This window comes from Puma concolor, chromosome B4 (genome assembly GCF_028749965.1).
Source record: "Puma concolor isolate L17-30 chromosome B4, mPumCon1.1.hap2, whole genome shotgun sequence".
Lineage (NCBI taxonomy): Eukaryota > Metazoa > Chordata > Mammalia > Carnivora > Felidae > Puma > Puma concolor.
This window is the reverse complement of record NC_141673.1, coordinates 38,197,370-38,219,958: the sequence shown is the minus strand read 5'-3', so window position 1 is coordinate 38,219,958 and position 22,589 is coordinate 38,197,370. Positions and strand designations below refer to the sequence as shown.

General features: G+C 35.4%; 1 protein-coding gene and 1 long non-coding RNA gene across 5 annotated transcripts in view; one reads left to right on the top strand and one right to left on the bottom strand.

Annotated features, from left to right (window-relative positions):
- The window catches only part of ACSS3 (acyl-CoA synthetase short chain family member 3), a 156,318-nt gene that overhangs the window by 88,169 nt on the left and 45,560 nt on the right, over window positions 1-22,589 (top strand). The window contains exons 8-9 of the mRNA XM_025926555.2: window positions 6,070-6,221; window positions 20,554-20,657. Coding sequence (XP_025782340.2) covers window positions 6,070-6,221; window positions 20,554-20,657 — 256 coding nt within the window. The remainder of the gene's footprint in view (window positions 1-6,069; window positions 6,222-20,553; window positions 20,658-22,589) is intronic.
- Window positions 1-22,589, bottom strand: part of LOC112863452 (uncharacterized) — a 90,007-nt gene that overhangs the window by 25,277 nt on the left and 42,141 nt on the right. The window contains exon 3 of one of the 4 annotated variants that reach the window (XR_015253464.1): window positions 21,232-21,272. The exons of the other annotated variants lie outside the window; for them this stretch is intronic. This is a non-coding gene — a long non-coding RNA (uncharacterized LOC112863452). The remainder of the gene's footprint in view (window positions 1-21,231; window positions 21,273-22,589) is intronic. 4 annotated transcript variants of the gene reach the window in all.

The window sequence follows — 22,589 nt, the reverse complement described above, 5'->3', positions numbered from 1 at the left end:
GCCTGACGCGGGGCTCGAACTCACAGACCGCGAGATCGTGACCTGGCTGAAGTCGGACGCTTAACCGACTGCGCCACCCAGGCGCCCCTGTTTTGTTTTTAAACATGGGGGGAATGTGAGAATGTTTGAAGGTTATCTTAGGTAAATTATTGGATGGTATGGAGTAGCTGGGGTTTGTACGACCTCAGGTTGAACTGCATTGTATGTACAGAATAGCCACACTTCCCTTCCTGGGCAGAAATCTGTTAGCGTAATAAAAGCAAGAAGCCATTTAATTTCTCTGCTTATAGCAAAGTCTAACTACTCACTATGAGTAAAGAAAACCTTAATTTGTCCCTCTTCTACAGATAGTAGTGATCGCTCATCAGCATGGAGGAATTCAGAGGCGAAAGCAGTCCTGTTAGAAGCCATGAGCTACCAGCTATCCTAGTGATAAATGCTCTTAGTGACTGCTGAGAGTGGTAAATATGTCAGAGTCCCTAATTAGCTCAGCACTGGGTCTGCAGAATTACCAATTCCAGTGCTCTGCTTCATTTACTTGGCATTAATACTTTCAGAAGTAAGCATCTTTTTAGTGGGACAGATGGACTCTTATGACTGGGGTGGAAGCAATGGCTTATTCATTGGAGGGTAGTAGCCTCATCACAAGGTCCCAGATGGTTAACTCTCTCAGAGATGTGGGAGAAGGCAGAAGAACCGAACCAGAGCGTAGATCTTTTTTTTTTTTTTTTTTAATTTCAGCTTTATTGAGGTATAATGAACAAAATTGTAGGATATTTAAAGTATATATCATGGCATCTTCAATTTCTCTCATCTGTTTTATGGTTTCCAGTGTTATGGTTTTAGGCTTTTATGCTTTTATGGTTTTGGTGCCATTGTAAATGGAATTGTTTTCTTTGTTTCTCTTTCTGCTACTTTGTTATTAGTGTATAGAAATGCCATCTATTTCTAGTTATTACTTATGTATCCTACAACTTTACTGAATTCATTTATTACTACTAGTAGTTTTTTGGTGGAGTGTGTATAAGTATGGATAGTATCATGTCATCTGCAAATAGTAACAGTATAACTCCTCCTTACCAATATGGATGCCAAGCTGTTCCTCAGAGCTAGACAGAAAATCTTTGAAGAGATTCTTGTGTTGGGGAGGCTCTCATAGGCCTAGAAACCTTTTGGTTATGGACTCCTTTTCAGGATCTGATCATATTGACTAATCTCCCCAGGAAAACAAACATATATACATTAAAAAAAAATCAGAACAGTCATAAACTTCCCTGAAGTCTGGTCAGAAACCATTCATCTAAAAGATTAAGACATAATCATTTCCAGCAGTGATACAACAAAACAAAACCCTCAAACTAAAACTTAGCTTTCAGAAGTATCTGGGCAACACAGGAGCTGCTGGCCTGGGGCTATTCTTTCCATCTTAGGAAAAAGGATAAGTGTATTCAGGGTGTGACAGCCTATAAATCTTAATATGTATGTACAATCTGGAATCTAGTTTATAGAACAAGACAAAGGATGAAGCAATTCTCCCCAATAACAGGGGGGAAAAAAACCCAGCAAAGGCTAATCTTAAATTCTAGGCTCATCCCCTAAGGTAACCAGACAGGTGGGTACTGGATAATGTCCTAGCCTCAGGTAATGCCTCATATATAAGGACTATGCATTGGTTCTCAACCCTGGCTGTAGATTAGAATTACTTAGGGGACACGTGAAACAACAATGCTAGACCCAAATTAAGGCTATTAGATCAGAACCTCTGGGAGTGGGGAACAGACACTGGTACCTTTCAAAAGCATCCCAAGCAATTCTCATGTACATTTAGGGTTGACAATCAGTGGATTAGAGTAAAATTAGGTGAGGCCCATGGAATTATGGGAAATCTCTAGCAAACAATCAGCCAAGTCAGTTGATATAAATTCTTAGTTATCAGATTGTATTTATAAGTAAGTTTTTACTCCTTAAAAAGGAATCTGCTATAGTAACACAAAATCATAGATCTGAAGGTTTTAAGGCATAGTGCAGTTATCCCGTATGGCTTTAAAACAGCGGTAATGTTTTCAAAATTGGAACAAGATAATGTGAGCTATTGAGAGAGGGACTTTGGGGAAGAAAAAGCCCATTTTTTAAAAGCTTGTACACTCATTTGGTTCATATTTCAAAACCCACAAAAGGGTAAAGAGTGCAAATCTCACTGTCCCCCATTCCCAGCTGTTCAATTTCTCTGACTTGGAAGCAATCTTATGTGTATAATGGTTCGTTATTGTATAAGCAATGCCCCCTCCTTTATTTTCATACAGATGGCATTGTAGAAATGATATGTGCCCTATTCTGCATTTTACCTTTCTTTCACTAAATATTATATCCTGGAGAACTGCTTATGTTTTAATAAGTCTCAAGTTTAGATGTTGCATGCCTAAACTTTCATCTCTTGGTAAAGGCACAAGGCATGTAGTAGGAATTCAACACATGCTATTGCCAGTTTCATCACGCTTCCAAAATAAACAAGCCAACACTGCTGCACCTGTCTGCTGAAATTAAATTCAGGACTCTTCTAAAAGGGATGTCGCTGTCTTCGCCTTAGAACCGCAGTGCAAACATGCCTTTGGTGATATTCTCAGAAGCGGCGTTCAAAAAGATACCAGGTGTGTTTCTAATCCAGCCACAAAAGGAGGCAAAGACTACAGTTGACTTAAAAATGTGTATGTCAAAGTCTGAGAAACTGCACGTAGCCCTGACACCAAGCCTTGGGTAAACCGAAATCATAGGATTAATAAAACAAATATTATTTTGCTCAAAGATCTAGGTCTAGTGTTTAAGCTCATCTTCGTTTTGTTAAGTTGCTGTCTTTCACACTTTCCTGTGCTGAAACTTAACCTCAGTAGGGATTATGGGAAAAGTTGAGATATTACCTGGTTTTCTAGCTCAGGGTCTATCATTTATGGTTCCTTAAAACTAACACAATGAATCATAAGTGGTAGAAATTTGTACGTGCAACTTAATCTTAAGGTATTTATCTGCTTGGATTCTATGCTTCGTACCATCACTAACCTCATTATAAATATTAGCAGTTAGTGTTTTATAAATCTCTGATATTAAAAATTCACGATTATAATAGCTGAAAGCTTAGAATCTCTGCTTCGCCGTTGTAGGGATCGCTTTCTGCTTTCGTGTTCTGGGTGGCAATAAACACTTTACCCCTTAGTTTGGGGGAAGGAAATAAAAGCAAAGGGTAAATTACATCAATGGATTTGAGTTTTGAAGAGTTTTTAAGTTATTGTTACCTTTTAGCTGCATTACTGTTTTTGGTGTATATGTTGTTTGTTAAAAATCTCCATATTCTTAGGATCTTCCTACTTTTCAATTGTTTGGGCTGTTGCTTCTCACTGAATATACAAGTTCTGGAATCAGGGTCCTTTTCTCTAGGTAACTTAGAGTGGTTAGCATGTTATTGATTAAATTTACAAAGTACTATAAAGGGATTATATTGCCTGTGTGTGCATGCACGTGTGTGTATTTACACAAGCTTGTGTATGTGCAGGAGGCCAGGGGAGAATAGTTTTCCATAAAACCACTAAGCTATTGAGTCACTTAATTCTAAAATAGTAAAACATAGCATTGAATGATCCTGTGAGAATAGAAAATAAAATGGAAAAATCTGAACCTTTCTGAGCTCAGCTAACTTACAAAGGAATATGATGAGGTTTTATACATCACTTCCTTTAGTATTTTAACAGTAATGCTACGTTATCATGATTTTTATTCTCAATAAATAGAATACTGATGGAAATTTATTTGGTGCAGGTCAGAATTGCAGCAGCAATTATGTTATTTATAAAAATATGGTACAGTTTTTAACTAATATTTCTAATGTTTAAGCTGTCATTATCATTAGACATAATTAATTGAAGGCATTGTAAAATATGTGAAAGTCATTATGGTATAGTATTTTGTTATGACACTAATATCACCCTTTTGTGGGTATATTGTCTTTGTCCCATGACACTGGAATTGTAATGAAATTCAACTTCAATTGGCTGTAAAATATCTTTCTTCAGTAGAGGTCAAACTACTGTAAAATATTATCTCAATGCTTTTAACGAGGAAATATTGGAAAAGTGATTTATTCTTATTTAATGGGCAAGAAAATGGCAACATTGATAGGGAAAGTCAATTGCACATGATCAGTTAATAAATACTTTTTATGTGGATGAGATCAGATTTCCAAAGTCACAATCTAGTACACCAGGGACTGATCAGTGCTTAAGACAGATCGAAAAAGTAAAAGTCAAATGTTTACCTCTCTTGCTTCAAAAGAATAACTTTGCTGATTCATTTTAGACTGATGTGCTCAAGGCTTCAAAATGTGTGAGTCAAGGTATGTACATGAGTTGCCAAATTGTATCTGGCCGCTTTCCATACTGTATCAACCTCATGACCTGTATGAGGTGGTAATGGAATAAACTGAAATCAAAAGTTTGGGATAGTTGTGATAATAAAAGTGAATTTCTAGTTACAATAAATACTGTCTTTGGTATTAAAAGAGCAAGAGAAAAAGCAACAGAATATAAGAAAGGGGTTATATTTTTCAAAAAGAAAATAAAATTACATTTAAAGAATATTAAGGGTAACCATTAAAAAGAGGAAAGTACAAACTAAGTAACGCCCTATCAAAGATCCAGTCAGAAGTAGATACTGAATCTAAGTTACTAGACAGCTATGATTGGCCTCTTATTATCCTCCACTCATTTATTCTGTGTTTGAGGAGAGCACTAAGTGTGCTACTAGCAACTTCTTTCCTCTTTTTACCTCATCAGTGTTTCCCAAGTGTGTTCTCTAGAATATAAGATCTATGAGATGTTCATATAGGGGATGTGGGCAGAGAAGTTTAGGAAATATTACATATGGTAACTCTCTTTAGGGAATTCCTGATGTTCTTTAACATCGAATTTTCCAAGAAATGGTCCAAAATAAGAAACCTGCTTTCCTTTTTTTTATCCCAACCCCTTCTAAAAGGATTTGATTGTGAAATATTACATATAGTAATTCCTCTTTTGGGAATTCTTGATTTTCTTTAACACTTTTAAATCTTCAAGTAATGGTCCAAAGTAAGAAACCTGTTTTCTTTTTCTTACCCAACCCCTCCCAAAATGATTTGATTGTGAAATATATATTACATACCTATCATACGTATTTTTTCATGTAACATATATTAACATTCCAGGCACCTTGCCTTAGAATCAAAGGAAAAAGTAGCAGTGATGAGAATGGATTGAGGAATGAGGGGATATGGCTGGGCCAACATAGATTTTATGTAACAGAAGTTTTGCAGAATCACTGATTTACGCTATGCTCATTTTCCACTTTGTGGAAACATCACTAATAAAAATGCTTTGTGTCCCTTTGATTACGTATTGTATAAAAATTGTTAGATTTTTATTCACAGAGTTTTCACTGCACATGTGAAATGTCATTTTGAAGCTATGGAAAGCCATACATCTGGAGATACCTTACTGAATTTTTAAGTCATAGAAGTTGCTTTCCTTGGAGTGAGGCATTTAATTGTAAAGGTTATTATGCAGAAATTACTGTGATTCCATATTTTTCTCTGTTCTCAAAAATTTAGAGAATTGTTATTGTCACTTTTAGAAGTGATTATGAAAAAAAAAAGCGTCAAAGTTAGAAATTCGTAGCAATCATATTTCTCCTTTAGTCCTACCACACAAAACAATGTCTTGAATTTCTTGGAAAACAGAAGGCTGTTTTATGTTATTAATTTGAATGTGATATATACACCCTATCCTTTATCGTTCAAAACTTGAGAAAGGAAAACAGTGCAATTTGAAAAGCTTTTAGGATGATGTAAGGGAGCAAATGGCCCCTCTGAAGCCTGGGCGTGCGTTTGTTTTTTTATGTATTTATTGTAGAGTATGGGGACATTTTAAAACTCAGATCTGTCGAGAACCCCATTTTATTAACATTGCTGTGTTAAGTGTATAAGCATTGAACTGTCAGTGAAGTAGGAGACATTTTACCCGGTGACATTTTAAATGAATCTCATCGCAGGGAAAGCCTGTGGGAACACCAGATGCTGGCGCTTATTTCCGTGTGCTCGCGGAGCATGGAGTAGCTGCCTTGTTTACAGCGCCGACTGCAATTAGAGCCATCCGTCAACAGGACCCTGGGGCAGCCTTGGGGAAGCGGTACTCTCTGACAAGGTGAACTTGGGATGCGCGGGGCAAATTACATTAAAAACTGCCATCAGAATGAATAACTGAACATTATACATTTTTTTGGCACTGCGATACCGCGATGGAAAGAGCCAAAAGATTCTGCATGTTATTAAGAATGACTGTTCTAAACATAGCTTTGAATTAGTTAGAATTTTAACTATACCCGGGAATATTTTTAATACCGTATTGTGTTTATTTCAGTTCAGATCTTACCAAAATATTTCTCTTTTTTTAAACTGTTTTTCTTGTATTTCCCTTAAAGTAAAATGCATTGGTACATGTATAATAGCATCTAACGATCCTTTGAAAATAGAATAATAGTGTAAATAGAGGGAAAATATTATTCGATTTCATATGTACAGATAAAACGCGAAAATTATAGTCCAAATTACTGTTGTTGAAAGAGTGAAGGAAATTATTTTTCTGTTGTTTTATAATAGTATGCTCTGAATAGTTTAAATATTTTTTGTTGGTTTATTGACATCCATTTTAGTTTAATGATATGTATATTTGAAGATAATTATAGCAATTTGTATCTGCAAGGCAGTTTCCAACATCAATTCTTTTTTTTTTATTTTTTTTTTATTTTTTTAATTTTTTTATTTTTCAACGTTTTTATTTATTTTTGGGACAGAGAGAGACAGAGCACGAGCGGGGGAGGGGCAGAGAGAGAGGGAGACACAGAATCGGAAACAGGCTCCAGGCTCTGAGCCATCAGCCCAGAGCCCGACGCGGGGCTCGAAATCACGGACCGCGAGATCGTGACCTGGCTGAAGTCGGACGCTTAACCGACTGCGCCACCCAGGCGCCCCAACCAACATCAATTCTTATTGAACCTCTTTGAAATTGGTCACTGCTATCATAAACTAAAAGAAGGATTTTGTAATTTCTTCAAGCCAGAAAAAACGGGTTTGAATTATTGTTTCGAAATTTTTAAGTTAAGCACCAAATGTTATGAATTGTATGTTGTTATAACCCAAAGAAGGAGTTAAAATAGGTATCATACGCTGCAGGTGTAAGGAAGAAGCTCTCAGTGTGGGCAGTCAGTGACTTTGTTTTTCATTCTTGTCCTATTTTTTTTTTTTTTTTTTTATGAAAACTCAGGTCTGGATTTACATAAAATTGCACCTGTAACCTAAACAATATACTCATTAAAATAAAAGTGTTCATAAAATGAACCTTCCATTGTAATATTTCCACTCACCCTCTATTTGTTCCTTCATTTACTACATTTCAATTTTGTTTCCTCCATTGCAGCCAAAAGGATAGAAAAGTAGATTTTGGTATTAATGTCATAGGCTGTGTATAGTCTCTATGTCTTAGACAGTTTCAGGGAGTTTTGAAGAAACAGTGATTGTGGTATCTTGCACTGTGTCTTTACTAACAAATGCATTCTGATTGCAGGGGGGGAAGTTGTGTATCCTGGAAGCTAAGGTCTCTCATTTGCTAAACCATCTTCTTTTCGCATTTGTACATGAGTTTTGAAGGTTATCCATTACTGTGAAGGCGGGAACCTTTTCCAATTTTCCTGATATATACAATATTGAACAGCACCAAATGCCTTTTTTCAAACTAATACTAATATGGCATATGATATCTTAGTGTAAGGAAAATTGCAATAAGTCCCCCCTGATGATGCCCTTCTGTCTTCAGGCACCTATGCTATTCAGGATGGTATGCACGTAGGTTTTAATAGATGCTTAATGATGCAGACTGTGAAAACACCCTCAATTATTCAAATTACTATTAATAAATTCAAACATTTACTGATTACCAACTACGTGCCAGGTATAAGCAATTTAAGTTTCTCTCATTCAGTCACCACAATAAGGAAGAATTGTAATTATCCTCATTTTACGAATGAGTAATATTAGGACCAGAAAGTTTAAGAAACCTTTAGAAAGAAATTAACTCAGGCAATCTGACAAGGGCCCACATTCTTTTTTTTTTTAATGTTTACTTTTGAGAGCAAGAGAGAGAATGAGCAGGGGAGGGGCAGAGAGAGAGAGGGAGACACAAAATCTGAAGCAGGCTCCAGGCTCTGAGCTGTCAGCACAGAGCCCGACATGGGGCTCGAACCCACAAACTGTGAGATCACGTTCTGAGCTGAAGTCGGACGCCTCACCGACGGAGCCACCCAGGTCCCCCGAGTCAATTCAGATAATACCTTCACTGAACTTTAATGGATCCTCCCTTGTGAACTAAGGAACTGTTAGAAACAGAAGGGACGTCAAAAATCTAACTCTCTGATTTTAAAAACAAGGAAACCGAAGTCCAAAAAAGTTAAGTTTGGGTTAGAGACAGAATAAAGACCAGGACTCAAGTCTTTTCACACAACTGTATCTTTAATTTTTTTATTTATGTTTAAGACTTTTCATACTTATTTACTGCACTGACGCTTACTAGGTCAGTATTATTATGACTGCAGGCTCGTGATATATCTGCAGAACTTAGCCTCTCTCTTCTCTTACAGGACATTCCAAATGATGCAATTGTATTTTTAAAATGTATCACAAATCACATTAAATATTGTTTTAAAGTAAATTTGGGGGAGGGGACTAGGTGGCTCAGTTGGTTAAGCTTCTGACTTTGGCTCAGGTCATTGTCTCTAGTTTTGTGAGTTTGAGCCCCACACTGGGCTGTTTGTGGTCAGCACAGAGCCTACTTTGGATCCTCTGTCCCCCTGTCTCTGCCCCTCCCCTGCTCACACACTCTCTCTCTCAAAAATAAATGAACTTTTTTTTTTTTTTAAACAAGTAAATTTGGAGGGGTGCCTGGGTGGCTGGGGTTGGTTGAGTGTCTGATTGATATTAGCTCAGGTCATGATCTAACAGTTTGTGGCCTCAAGCCCCACATCAGCCTCAGTGGAGCCTGCTTGGGATTCTCTCTCTGTCTCTCTCTTTCTCTTTCTATCTTGCTTGCTCACCTTCTCCCTCTCTAAATAAATAAATAAATATTTAAAAAATCAACACATAAAATAAATGTGGAGATCTGCCAGAAATTTTCACTCCCAAAGCAAATTTCAAAAGATGCTCTGAAACAGGGTAGTAAGCAGAACTATAAATTCATTTTATCATAGACGAGTAGAAGTTAGAAAAACAGATTAGAAGTCATCTAGGATAGTTACCTCATTTCACAATTGAGAAAACTTTGTCACAAAGAGGTGAAGGTGAAATAATGTTCCCAGAATTGCAAAGCTCCCTGCAGCAAAGCTGTGACTAGGCAGTGCAGTGTCATATAGTTAAGATTCTTACTCTGGAGTTAGACTCACTGAGCTTAAGTCTGCCATGTACTGGTTGTATGACCTCAACAATGTTACATAGCGTCTCTGTTCTTTTTGTTGTTGATTTGTTTTCTTTTTGCCCTCCTTCCCTTCTCTCCTCCTCTCTTCTCCCTCCCTTCTCCCCCCGCTCCTCCTTCCAGAATATAAATATAGTAATAGCACAAGAATATAATAAAATAAAAGCTATATGATCCATGCAAAGCACTTGGAACAGTTCTTAACGTAGACTGTCATAGCTATTATTATTGTCTGCTTTCTAATTTACTGCTCTTTTTCATCATGTCATGTTGATTTATTTCCCCACGTTCTTCTCCTAGTTCAATCTTAATAAAGTTAGAAAAAATTCAGTTCTGGTACTTCCATTCAAGGTATCACAGTACCTCATGCTCCGATGCAGCCCTTTTTTCCCCCAATTGCACTCTAATGAGAGATAATACAAAAAAGAAAAAGCAGAGCATCAGAGATGAGCTCAAAATTAAAGTAAACATATCTGCGGATCAGAAATGGAACAGATTTGCAAAGTAGTAAGCATGGCTGAAGCCAGAGGCTTGCTAGGTGTAAGAGCAGGCATTGACAGCATAGTAGAAACTCGGTATTCTGCAGCTTTGATTGTGGAGTCAGAGCCAGCTCAGTGCTTGAACTTGCGGTGCAGTGTTACACTTCACTCATGAAAGGAGATTGATAATGATGTTAGAGGTTGTTTTCTGGGACTAGGACTTATAGCGAGCTTTGGTACAGAGGTCTGAATGAAACAGAGAACACCCCAGCAGCTGTAGACTGAACTAAACTGCCCACTTGCTGTCCTAGAATTGGATCTATGATATCCTGAGTATCACTGTGTATTAAGAATTCTGGACCATCATTGTGGCATCGGATCGTTGGGGGATAGCTACATCACCCACAAACTTATTGAACAGAGAAGGCGAACATAGGAGAGGGAGCAAGAGATAAAAATAACAACAAAGAATCTCTTTTTCTTCTACTTAAGATACGAGTATAGAAGCAGAGATCAACAAACAAGACTAATAAAATTGAACAACGGATCACATTGCTATGGAAACCTGATTTATAGAGGACGTGGTTTAACAAACGAGTGGAAGAAGGATAGACCCTTAGATAAACTGGTGCTGGAACAGCTGGCTGTATATGTAGGAAAAAATGAGTTCCCTACCATATACGATACACAAAAATACATCTCAGCTGGATTCAAGGCTCTAAAATTGTAAAGCAAAGACTTAATACTTTCAGAAGAAAATGAAAAAATCTTTTAATATATTTTTAGTATGGAATGACCTTTTAAAGTGTAAACCACAAATCATTAAGGAAAATATTGATGAAATTTACTACATTAAAATGAAAAATCGCCCACTAAAAGAATAAACAAAGTTAAATGATGAATGATTCACTCAGAGAAGATATTTGCAGCATGTATAACCATTAAGCAATTAGTGTAGAGGATATAAAGAGCTTCTACAAATCAATAAGAAAACACACCATCCAATAGACGAATGGGCAAAGGATATGGACAGTCAGTTCATGGAGAAGACAAGAGTAGTCCAAAACATTAAAAGATCTTTAATCTCACTAAGAAACAGAGAAATGGCATTTTATTCCCATCACATAGACAAAAGTTAAAATACCTAACTGATACTTGCTTGCAAGGATATAAAGCAGCAGAACTGTTTTTATACTACTATGGAGAGAATAAAGTGGAAATATGTAGTAATAGATATTTATGCACTCAAGATGTCCCATGATCAAGCTTTATTAATATGGAGGGATGAGAATGAGAAACTCTCAGAAATGTGAACAATAAACCATGCATTTGAAGGTTTCTAGCAGGTTTGTTTCAAAACAAAACAAAATATAAGTAAGTACATGTGTAGTAAAAACATAGTAGAAAATAGATTATGTATTGTGGTGTGTTAATTCAACAGGATATTCAGAAGTGGAAATTGACCAGAACTTCAATATTAGCATGGATAAATCTCAAACACATAATGCTGAGTTTAAAAAGCAAGTGAAAAATGATTATTTTTCTCTTACACATAGCAAGAGAAATCTGAAAAATTATGAAAAACCATATTGTGTTGTTTAGGGGTACACAATAGCCAAAAAAAAAATTAATGCAGGAAATGAAAACCTCTGAGTAAGGGTAGTTACTGAGACTAGGTGGCTAGTGGGATGGTGAAGAGAACTAAGAGTTAAGTAGGGTTTGGGGAGAATTCAATAAAATCAATACTATTTTATTTTCTAAGTGAAATGAATATGGCAGAATGATAAAACTGAGAATTATCCCATAACTGGGCAGTATGTACATAATAAGTCCATTATATTATCATCTATTCTTGTCCTGTTTCTCAAGGAAGTTAAAAATCTCATAACGAAAAATTCTTCCCATTTTCTTTATGTGCTCATTTGACATGAAATCTCTGAACCACCTTGGTAAATCGAGGATGTCATACTATAGGTGTGCCTTCATAGAAGGAGAGGTGGGCGAGGGTATGTATGTGTACATGCTTTGTACCCCTCTTCATTTGGTCTAACAGAGCTGGCAGTGCCTAAACAAATAACTTTCCTACTTCAGTGACAACGACTATTAAAATTTAAACAAATGAGAAAATCTCAGAGTTATCAATCCTTTTTTAAAAGCTTTCAGAGATCTCCTACATTTGACTCACTGCTCCAAATATGTGGTCTTCCGAATCTCAGAGACAGTGACCATATGTTGCCTGTCTTCGGGTTGGTGGTGGATTGCTGATGAGCCATCCAAATATCCAGCTTGCATTGTTGAATCTTTTAAAAAACTTAGTTGCCAGTTATCACCATGGTAGTTGAATCAGAAAGTAAATAATTTAAAGGCATTATGTGAAGAAGTAAAAATTTATTTATTTTTTTATTTATGTATTTATGTATTTGTTTGTTTATTATTTTAGAGAGAGAGAGTGTGTGAGTGGGGAAGAAGGGCAGACACACACAGAGAGAGAGAGAGAGAGAGAGAGAGAGAGAGAGAGAGAGAGAGAGACTCTTAAGCATTCTCTGTGTACACCACAGAGACCCAACACAGGGCTCGATCCCATGACCCTGGGATCAAGTCATGAACCGAAATCAAGAGTTGGACACTTAACTGACTGAGCCACCCAGGCACCCCAAGAAGTAAAATCTTAATAATTTATACCACATAGAAAAATATTACATCTCTTGTTTATTGTATTTTAAAGCTTATTGCTTTTTCATATTTCATCAGCCATTTGAAGATTCTGTTTTGTGAAATGTTTATCCAAATCTTTGGCACATTTCAGTTTTCTTTTTCTTGTTGATTTGTGGGACTTTTCATATACTTTTAATCCAGTTTTTTTTTTTTTTTTTTTTTACTGACTATATGTATTACAAATAATCTTTGCCTTGTGATTTGAATTTCTCTCACTATCTTAGCGGTGACTTTTGATGAAGAGATGTGCCTTTTCATCAATATTTTTTCTCTATGGCTAGTGCTTTTTAAAATCCTATTTAATACATGTTATTTATTTGAAGATCAGAAGTTATTCTTCTATGTTATTTTTTTTTTGATTGAGAGAGAGAGAGAGAGAGAGAGAGAGAGAGAGAGAGAATGAGCGCATATGGGGGAGGGACAGAGAGGGAGAAAGAAAATTTCAAGCAGGCTCCAAGCCCAGTGTGGGGCTCCATCTCATGAACAAGAGATCTTTTTTTAAAATTTTTTTTATTTCAAAATAATTGTAATTCACAGATTTCAAAGATAGTACAAGGAGGGCCTATGTACCCTTCACCAAGTTTCTCCCATGGCTTCATCTTCCGTAACTGTAGTACAATACCAAATTAGGACATTTACATTGATAAAATATGTGTGTATAGTTTGATGAACGTAAGATCTTGACCTGAGCCAAAATCAAGAGTTGGACGCTTAACTGACAGCCATGCAGGTACCCCTCTTCTATATCATTTTCTAGAAGTTTTATTGTTTTACCTTTCACATAATCTTACTGGTTTGATTTTTGTGTATGGCATGAAGTAAGGGGTCAAACTTGTTTTTTTTTTTCTTTATATGTATCCAATTAATCAAGTTCTGTTTATTTAAATGGCCATACTTTCCCATGGCTCTGCATACCACTTTTGTCATAGAAGTGTTCATAAGTCCTTTCTGTTTCTTGCTTTAATTCTGTTTCATTGATTGGCCTATTTGCCTATATTTGTGCTACTCTCACAGTGTCTTTGTCATTATAGATTTATAACAGGTCTTGATATCTAGTAGTAGTAGTAGTAACAGCAGTACATCACCTTGTTCTTTGCTCTTTAATCTGCTCCATTGTGTTTCCATACAGATTTTAGTATCAGCCTGTTTATACACACACACACACACACACACACACACACACACACACACACACAGATAGAACTGCTAGAATTTTGTTTGGGATTATTTTGAATTTATAGATTTCTATGTTAAAAACTGGCAAGTTAATATTGAGACTTCTAGTTCATAATTATAGTATATCTCTTAATTTATTAAGGTTATTATTATTTTAATTTATCACATTAATGCTGTTTTGTTTATTGCATGAAAGACATCTTTTCTTAGATTTGTTTCAAGAAATTTCCTTTTTTTATTTTTTCCATTGAAGTATAATTAACACACAGTGTTATATTCATTTCAGGTGTACAATAGAATGATTCAACAATTCTATGTATTTCTCAGTGCTCATCATGATAAGTGTACTCTTGATCCTCTTTATTTCACCCATCCTCCCATAAATTATGGATTCAATTTCATTTCATTCAAATTGCTTCTTAAATTTGTAACTTGATAGCTTTCATTATTTTTAGAAACTCTTTTATCCATTATCTCTTCAAATATTGCTTCTATCTATTTTCCCTTCTTAGGCATTGATACTTTAATGGCATTTGTTAGAACGTTTTACCCTATTACCCATATCTCATAAACTCTATGTTTTTTCTCCTTTATTCTTTTCAGTTGCAGATTGGTTATTTTCTCTTAACTTACATTTTGGGTTTTCAATCTTGTTTTCAGTTGTATATAAACTTTCTTTAGATCTAAACTTCTCTAAGTTTGTACTTTTGTATTTTTAGTTCAGAGATATTTATTTGATGCTTTATTATAATTTCTAGTTCTTTGATAATTTATACAAATATTTCATGGACATATTCAGAGTTATTGCGAAGTCTATGTCTAATAACAAGACTATCTGTGAATCTTTGTGATTTTTTTTCTGATGACTCTATTTTGCATGTTGGTCACATGGCCTTCTATCTTAATGATCGTCATATGTTAAAAATTATATAGCTACTTTGACACTCTGGAGTTGTTAAGGTCCTACAAAGTAATTCTTATTTTGGCAGGCTGTTAACATAAGGGAAGATCACTTTGATCCAGTTCGGGTTTTAGCTGATTTGCAGCTGTACTTCAGTATTTAAGAAGGCAAGTTTCTTTCCAGTTTATCCCTATTGTTAGGATGTAAATCTTCAGGCATTCCAATGGAAACTTGAGTGTTTTACAACCCTCTACTCCTTCTTTCCCATTATGAGTCTTGAGTTCCAGGTTGGTTTGTTTCCCCCCCTTCCCCCCCCCCCCCTGCCAAGAAATTGTGGTGGCAGGAATTGCTGTTCATTTTCTAAGCCTCTCAGTCACAGTTTTTGTTCAGTTTCTCAGTTTTTCAACCACTAGTTGCTTGGGCAGATATTCCAAAGGGGGAAAAATGGCAAGTCAGTGTAAGACGTTTCTATACATTTTTTTCCTTGGGATGTTAATGCTTCCAGTGCTGATTGTCTTTGTAGTTCTCTGATACCTGAAAGAGATGTTTCTATTTTACATTCTGCTTAGCTTTTCTGGTTGTGCTTGAGAGAGAGCCTGGTGGACAAAATGCTAGTAGGTCCTTGACAGAGTGACAAATGCATGTGTAATACTAACGCTAGTGTCTGTAACATTTTGAAACTGAATTCTAGTGGGGAGCAAGTGGAAGAAAATAGCATGAAGAAAAAATGGAGATAACCTCAGGGACACTGGTGGCAAAAGTAATGATATTCTGTAGACTAGAAGTTGACGAGGCATTGCTGAAATGATCTATTTTTATTTAACTTCTTTTGGCACAAGTGAAGAGTACTTTTCACTTGTTTGGTAGTTTATGGAGCTTGAAAGAAATATTCACTTTAGTTTTCTTCTGTTCTTAATTTATTACCTGAAAATTCTTCATCAGAATTTATCTTTAGCTTTTATCCATTTTTGGGCAGCTTCCTTTTAATTTTGGACTAAAATTAATTTGACAATATTATTGTTTTTCTCTTTCTCTTGGCTTAATTTTCAGCTTCATTTGAGTGTTGAATTGTACTCCATTTTACACAGAATTGGGGAAAAGTAGACAGGTTTCATTCCCATTAATTCTATCCCCCTACTGGTTTTTTCTACTCTAGATATTGTATGTTATAATTTTGTTTAAGTTTTTGGTAGTATATGCTTGGAAGTAAATTCATCTTTCCCTGTGTTACTATCATCAGAATATTACCCATATATTTATTAGTCTATCAAAATCTATGACAGCACTATACAATAAAACTGAGCTCTGCAATATGGTAGATAGAAGTTGCATGTGACTATTGAACTCTTGACAAGAGGATAATCCTATCATGACATTGATATATTTTTTTTAAATTTTAACTAATTTAAAATTTAAATAGCCACATGTAGCTTAGAGCTTCCATATTATACAGTGTAGTTATAGCGTAGATAGAAGACCTATGTAATTAACTTAGGTAAATTTGGATTCCAGAGAATCCAAGTTACTATGAGAGTGGCTAATATTAATCTTTATAAAATGCATTTTCAAGGAAAAATTGCTTAAATATTTTCATTTTGAGGTATTTGTCTTTTCATATTATCAATAAAATATTTGCAAGGTCATTAATGAGAAGTTTATTAAGTGATGTTACTATTCTTTTTTATTATAAGCCACAAAATGTCCTTTAAAAAATAAGCCTGACTTAAGGCATGAGTTTATCTTCAAATTATCTTACAATTTATCTTTATAATTATAGATTTATGCTGTTTTTTTTTTATTTCAGTAATCATCTTGGTTATAGAAATATCATATCACATTGAATGGTTTTATTTACTATGAGGAATTGAGAGTTAATAATATATATATTAAATAAGCTTTTTTAAAAAAAATTTTTAATGTTTATTTATTTTTGAGAAAGAGAGATAGAACATGAATGGGGGAGGGGCAGAGAGAGAGAGAGACACAGAATCTGAAGCAGGCTCCAGACTCTGAGCTGTCAACACAGAGCCTGATGCGGGGCTCGAACTCCTGAACCATGAGATCATGACCTGGGCCAAAGCCGGATGCTCAACTGACTGAGCCACCCAGGCGCTCCATTAAATAAGCTTTTTTAAAGTTTATTTTTTGAGAGAGAGAGAGAGAGAGCGAGAGAGAGAGAGAGAGAGAGAATGAATGAGAGGGCAGGGGCAGAGAGAGAAGGAATCCTAAGCAAGCTCTGTGCTCTCAGCAAAGAGCCCAACGTGGGGCCTGATGCGGGGCTTGATCCCACAACCCTGAAATCATGACCTGAGCCAAAATCAAAAGTCAGATGCTTAACTGACTGAGCCATCCAGGTGCTCCAGGAGTTAATAATATTTGATTAAGTATTTATTATAAGACTTAATTTTGTCATATTCTATTCATAAATCTTTGTATACAGTATGTTAATGTTCAATAATGTTACACAATTAGGAGTCTGTAATTGACAAAAGTAATAACTTTGGGGCAGTTTGAGGAATTTTAATAAAAAAAGTAGATTGATAGATTTTAGTGTATTTAGGGAAAGGAATTAATCTATACTACTTTAACATTTTTCTAAATCACCAATCATCTTGCAATTTTTCCTCTGTTTTAGTAAATAATAAATGACTTTTTTGGAAATGGAAGAGACTGACATGCAGAAAAGCCAGATATCACCTTTACTACTCATTATGGAATTTCATCTTTATATATGGCTTATTAGTGCCAGCATGAATATTGCTACCATAATGATAAAAATGTAATTAAATTCTAAGAAAAATAAGTGATAGAATTGTACTGCAAAACCACAATAATAAATACTAAGCTTTAAAATATATAATGTGGAAATTTGTCATCAGATAAAAACTCAATACTAGTTAATAGTTTATCATTATAACCAATTAATTAGATTAATTGTAATTTACTTGACTGGGGAAAAAAGCCAAAAAAATAAATTAAAACTTGCAAAAATGGTGGTGATATCAAGATGTCGGTTGCCCTTTAATTAGCCAAAAATTATTTTGTATTATGTGTTAATATTTTTAATTGACAATATTTTACCCCATGTTTTCAAAAATATATATAATTCTAGATCTGCAGTTTCACATATAAACTGAACATCTGACCATCTGAATGATCTAGAGCTCTTTGGAGTAATCTGTGACTTGATAGATGATGGAAATATGGCCTCTGATATCTGTAAAACTCTTCCTTTTTATTGTTCTTTGCCTAAACTGTTGGAATCACCCAAACATATCATTTATAAATTTTAATACAAATTATCTATGTGCATAATGGTTGTAATCACAGACTTTTTCTAAAATATTAGGAATCTGTTTAAAGAAAATGTAATTAAAATAAGTTCACATTTTTGAGTCATAGGATTATCAACAATATGGGCCTTTATATTTAAATTTTTGTCTTGTTTTTACCTGGCATCTAAAAACACAAATGTATTGACTTCATTTTAAACTTTAAAACTTTACACTAATCTTTTTTTTAAATTTTTTTTTAACGTTTATTTATTTTTGAGACAGAGAGAGACAGAGCATGAATGGGGGAGGGGCAGAGAGAGAGGGAGACACAGAATCGGAAGCAGGTTCCAGGCTCTGAGCCGTCAGCCCAGAGCCCAATGCGGGGCTCAAACTCACGGATCATGAGATCATGACCTGAGCTGAAGTTGGACGCTTAACTGACTGAGCCACCCAGGCGCCCCTAATCTTTTTTTTAATATTTTAACCTAGTTTTAATAATTTAATGTTTTAATATTTGTTTTATTGTGCTATATCTCTTTTGCCAGATGAGGTCATATTTGGTGTCCACATTTTAATGTTAAGCATGTTATAATGAATATACATTTAATTATCTAAATTTTATCTCAGGTTGCAAACATACATATATATATTATGTAAATATATATAATATATATGTGTATATATATATACATATATATTGTATATATATGTATATATATACACATAATATATATAGTCAGAAAGTCTAATTTATTCTTTTCTAGTCTCTGTCTCTCATTATTCTCCCTTTTTGCTTTCCTACTTTCATCCCTTTTCTCTGTTTCCCTTGAGTGCTCTTAAAGATTGAAATTATCACCTAGCAGCCTTGCATACTTTGAGAGGTGACTCACCACAATGATTGATCCACATTATTTAAATGGTTTCTTAACAAAGACTAGTAATGGGTGATCTGAAATTTGAAATTACATCTCTCTGTCTTTATATTATTTTTCCTGATATCTTTCTCCATCACGATTATTCCTACTTTGCTTCCCTATTTCTCACACCTGCTCTAGATTTGCCAGACAGCAATTTTAGTGTGACTTGCCACCCGTTATTTCTGTACTACACACAGTTTGTGTTGTCTCCACTTGGCCTCCTAGACCTACTAATTGAATCAGTGAAAGAAAGCCAAGTGGCTGCTCTTCACTTCTTTTGCTTTTATGTTATTCATTAAAAATTTCCTAAAATAGCCAGAAATTTTCTCTCTTCAAGTCACTTTCCTATTGTCTATTTCCATGCTCTAACAAAACAGCATGCTTCCTCTTTTACTTAGAAGAATGAGTCAAGCTGACATAAGTTTTACCTATACCCCACCTCTCTACTTCATCTTCCTGAGCTTCTAGAAACGTTCAAGTACCTAAAAGTCCCAGATATTCTTTTATGGGTATTGACGTCATGAAGATAAATGCTCTTAAGGAGCTCACGGTCCACTGTAGGAAATAGACAAGAAACAAATAAGTATAAAATGATGTATATGCTTATAGCCAAGAGGGGAAATGTATATTGATGGAGCATAGGTGTGGGAGTATCTGCATCTCCATGAATCTTCATGAGATGACAAGGGAACTGTAAGAAATCTCCTGTGGCTAATATTATATTGTTTAGAATGGGTAGGCAGGTTTTTATTTATTTGATTGATTTTTACTTTGATGACAATGAATTAACTCTTCATACATACATTTTTTTTTGATAGACCATGGAAACATTGAGAATAAAAGAAAAACAATCATTCTTTTAATGAACCACCAAAAGTGTCAACCCAATTCCATTTATCTATTTCATCCTTTCTATTCTGTGGCATAGTGCTCTCTTTAATAACCTTGTATTCCTTTTGATAAGAGTCTTTTTGACCAGAAAGGTCACAATGGTATTTACTTTTAAATAACCTGTTTTTCCTATGTATGTCCTTGGAATAGGGTAAATATGTATTTGAAATCAGAGTAATTTTTATCAAAGGAACTCACCAAAATGAACAAGCACATCATATTTATGAGCTTGTTTGTTGCCTTAGCTGATATTCAAGAGTATATTTTTGTGTATAGACTTAAATAGAATACAGCAATCAAACATGGAGCTAAAATTAGCAGACATAATGTCAAGGAGGAAAAACGTTTTCATCTTTGATCATTAGATGAATATGACAGATGCAGTACAAAGATCAACTCAATTGCTCTTCTCCAAACTGAGAAGCTGTAGTTGTAAATTCTTTGGAAGCACCTTTCTTCAATGTTGCGATGTCCATTTGGCTACATTTGGGTCAAAACAAATAATCCTTCTCACCATTCTATAATATGATATAGTGATAATAGGTTGTTTTCCTTGATGGAATTAATGTGGTTGGATTCTAGAATGTTTTAAAGAATGAGGATGAAATTATTTAGATTTATTTTCAAGGAGTAATTTGAATTCATGCTCCCTCTTATATTCAGGTTCAAAACGTTGTTTGTGGCTGGAGAACGATGTGATGTGGAGACCCTGGAATGGTCCAAAAAGGTCTTCAGAGTACCTGTCCTAGACCACTGGTGGCAAACTGGTGAGCATTTTCCAAACATGTACAGAAATATTGCAGAAGTGTTCGAAAACACTGCAAGGATTGGAGGAGACCCTGAGCTATTACCGTCAAGCATAAACTCAGGACTTAGGTGGTTCTGGCTTCAGTAGAAATAAGCAATTCTTTGGTTATCCTTTTGTTGAAAATGTCTCTGTAAACGATATCAATGACGCCATTTTCCTGGTCTCTAGGTATAGAGTATTGAAGATCTTGCTTGCTTCTCCTCCTCTTTGTTTTGCCTGTATCCAATAAGTGACTAAATCTCAGATTTTCCTTTGAAGTGTCTGTTGGATTCATACCACCTCAGCGCTCCCATTGCTTTTGAGCTGTGGCAGCTGCATTATCATCTGCCCCGATTTAAATTGTCCTCATCACTCATCTCTGTTCCCTCTGCTTTGCTGTAGGGCTGGCACAGTGTTCCCAGAGTACTTTCCTTAAAGCAGTGTTTCTCTCATAAGATTTTCTGTGGTTCTCTGGCTCCCTTCTTGTGTTCTATAAAATTAAATGTATCTTTCTCCAAAACATTTATCATTATATGTGTAATTTATTTACTTACTTATTTTGTTTATTCTCTATTTTCCTCCCACTAAGTGATCCCTGGAAAACAAATTGTCATATTAACCGGATGTAACATGAAATTTAATACAATTTAAAAAAAGAAAAAAACCTTTCTGCTGCTTTCTTTTTTTTTAAGTTTATTTATTTATCTATTTGAGAGAGAGTGAGAGAGAACGAGTGGGAGAAGGACAGAGAGAGAAGGAGACAGAGAATTGCAATCAGGCTATGTGCTGTCAGCACAGAGCCCATCATGGGGCTTGAACTCACAAACTGTGTGAGATCATGATCTGAGCTGACTGAACTCAAGAGTTGACACTTCACTGACTCAGCCACCCAGGTGCCCCTATGCTGCTTCTTTTTAGGCATATTTGTGTATATATGTGAAAGTAAGGAAATTAACTGGAACCTGTTTTCCCCTTCACTGAGTATAGAGGTTTTGTTGGGTTTTCCATTTGACTCACAAAAAGTAACTGAGCTATGAGAACCTTGTGGCCTTTTTATGTACATATTTTAAAGCAATTTTTTAAAAGTTTATTTATTTTTGAGAAAGAGAGAGTGTGAGTGAGGGAGGGGTAGAGAGAGAGGGAGAGGGAGAATCCCAAGCATGTTCTGCATTGTCAACTCGGGGCTTGACCCACGAACCATGAGATCATGACCTCAGCTGATATCAAGTCGGACACTTAACCGACTGATTCACCCAGGCACCCCTGTATGTAAATATTTTAGTTCAGTTCTACTTAGTTTAGCAAATTACATCAACCCTTTTAGATTAATGTTTTCAGAATTTTTATCTTCTGAGTAACTGGGGCAGAGTATCAAATTTGAATGAAAACAATTTTTAAATAAATTTTCTTTGCAAAGATTAAGCCTGATTTTAAAAATAATAAGAGGGGCGCCTGGGTGGCGCAGTCGGTTAAGCGTCCGACTTCAACCAGGTCACGATCTCGCGGTCCGTGAGTTCGAGCCCCGCGTCAGGCTCTGGGCTGATGGCTCAGAGCCTGGAGCCTGTTTCCGATTCTGTGTCTCCCTCTCTCTGCCCCTCCCCCGTTCATGCTCTGTCTCTCTCTGTCCCAAAAATAAATAAATGTTGAAAAAAAAATTTAAAAATAATAAGAGTCTAGAAAATCAAGTGAGTGACTAAAACTGAAGTTCATTGTTTGATATTTTAGAACTCTTTGATTCTGATAAATGATACTTTTTATATTATCTTCTTGGATATTGCTCTTTGGAAAAACATGTTTTCCATATCTTTGGTAATACAAAATATAAAATGAATGATCAGAGTGGAATACCTTTTCCTTAAATACAGTGAAAACCAGAAAGAGTTTCTATTCTCTCTAGTTTTATTTGCTAAGG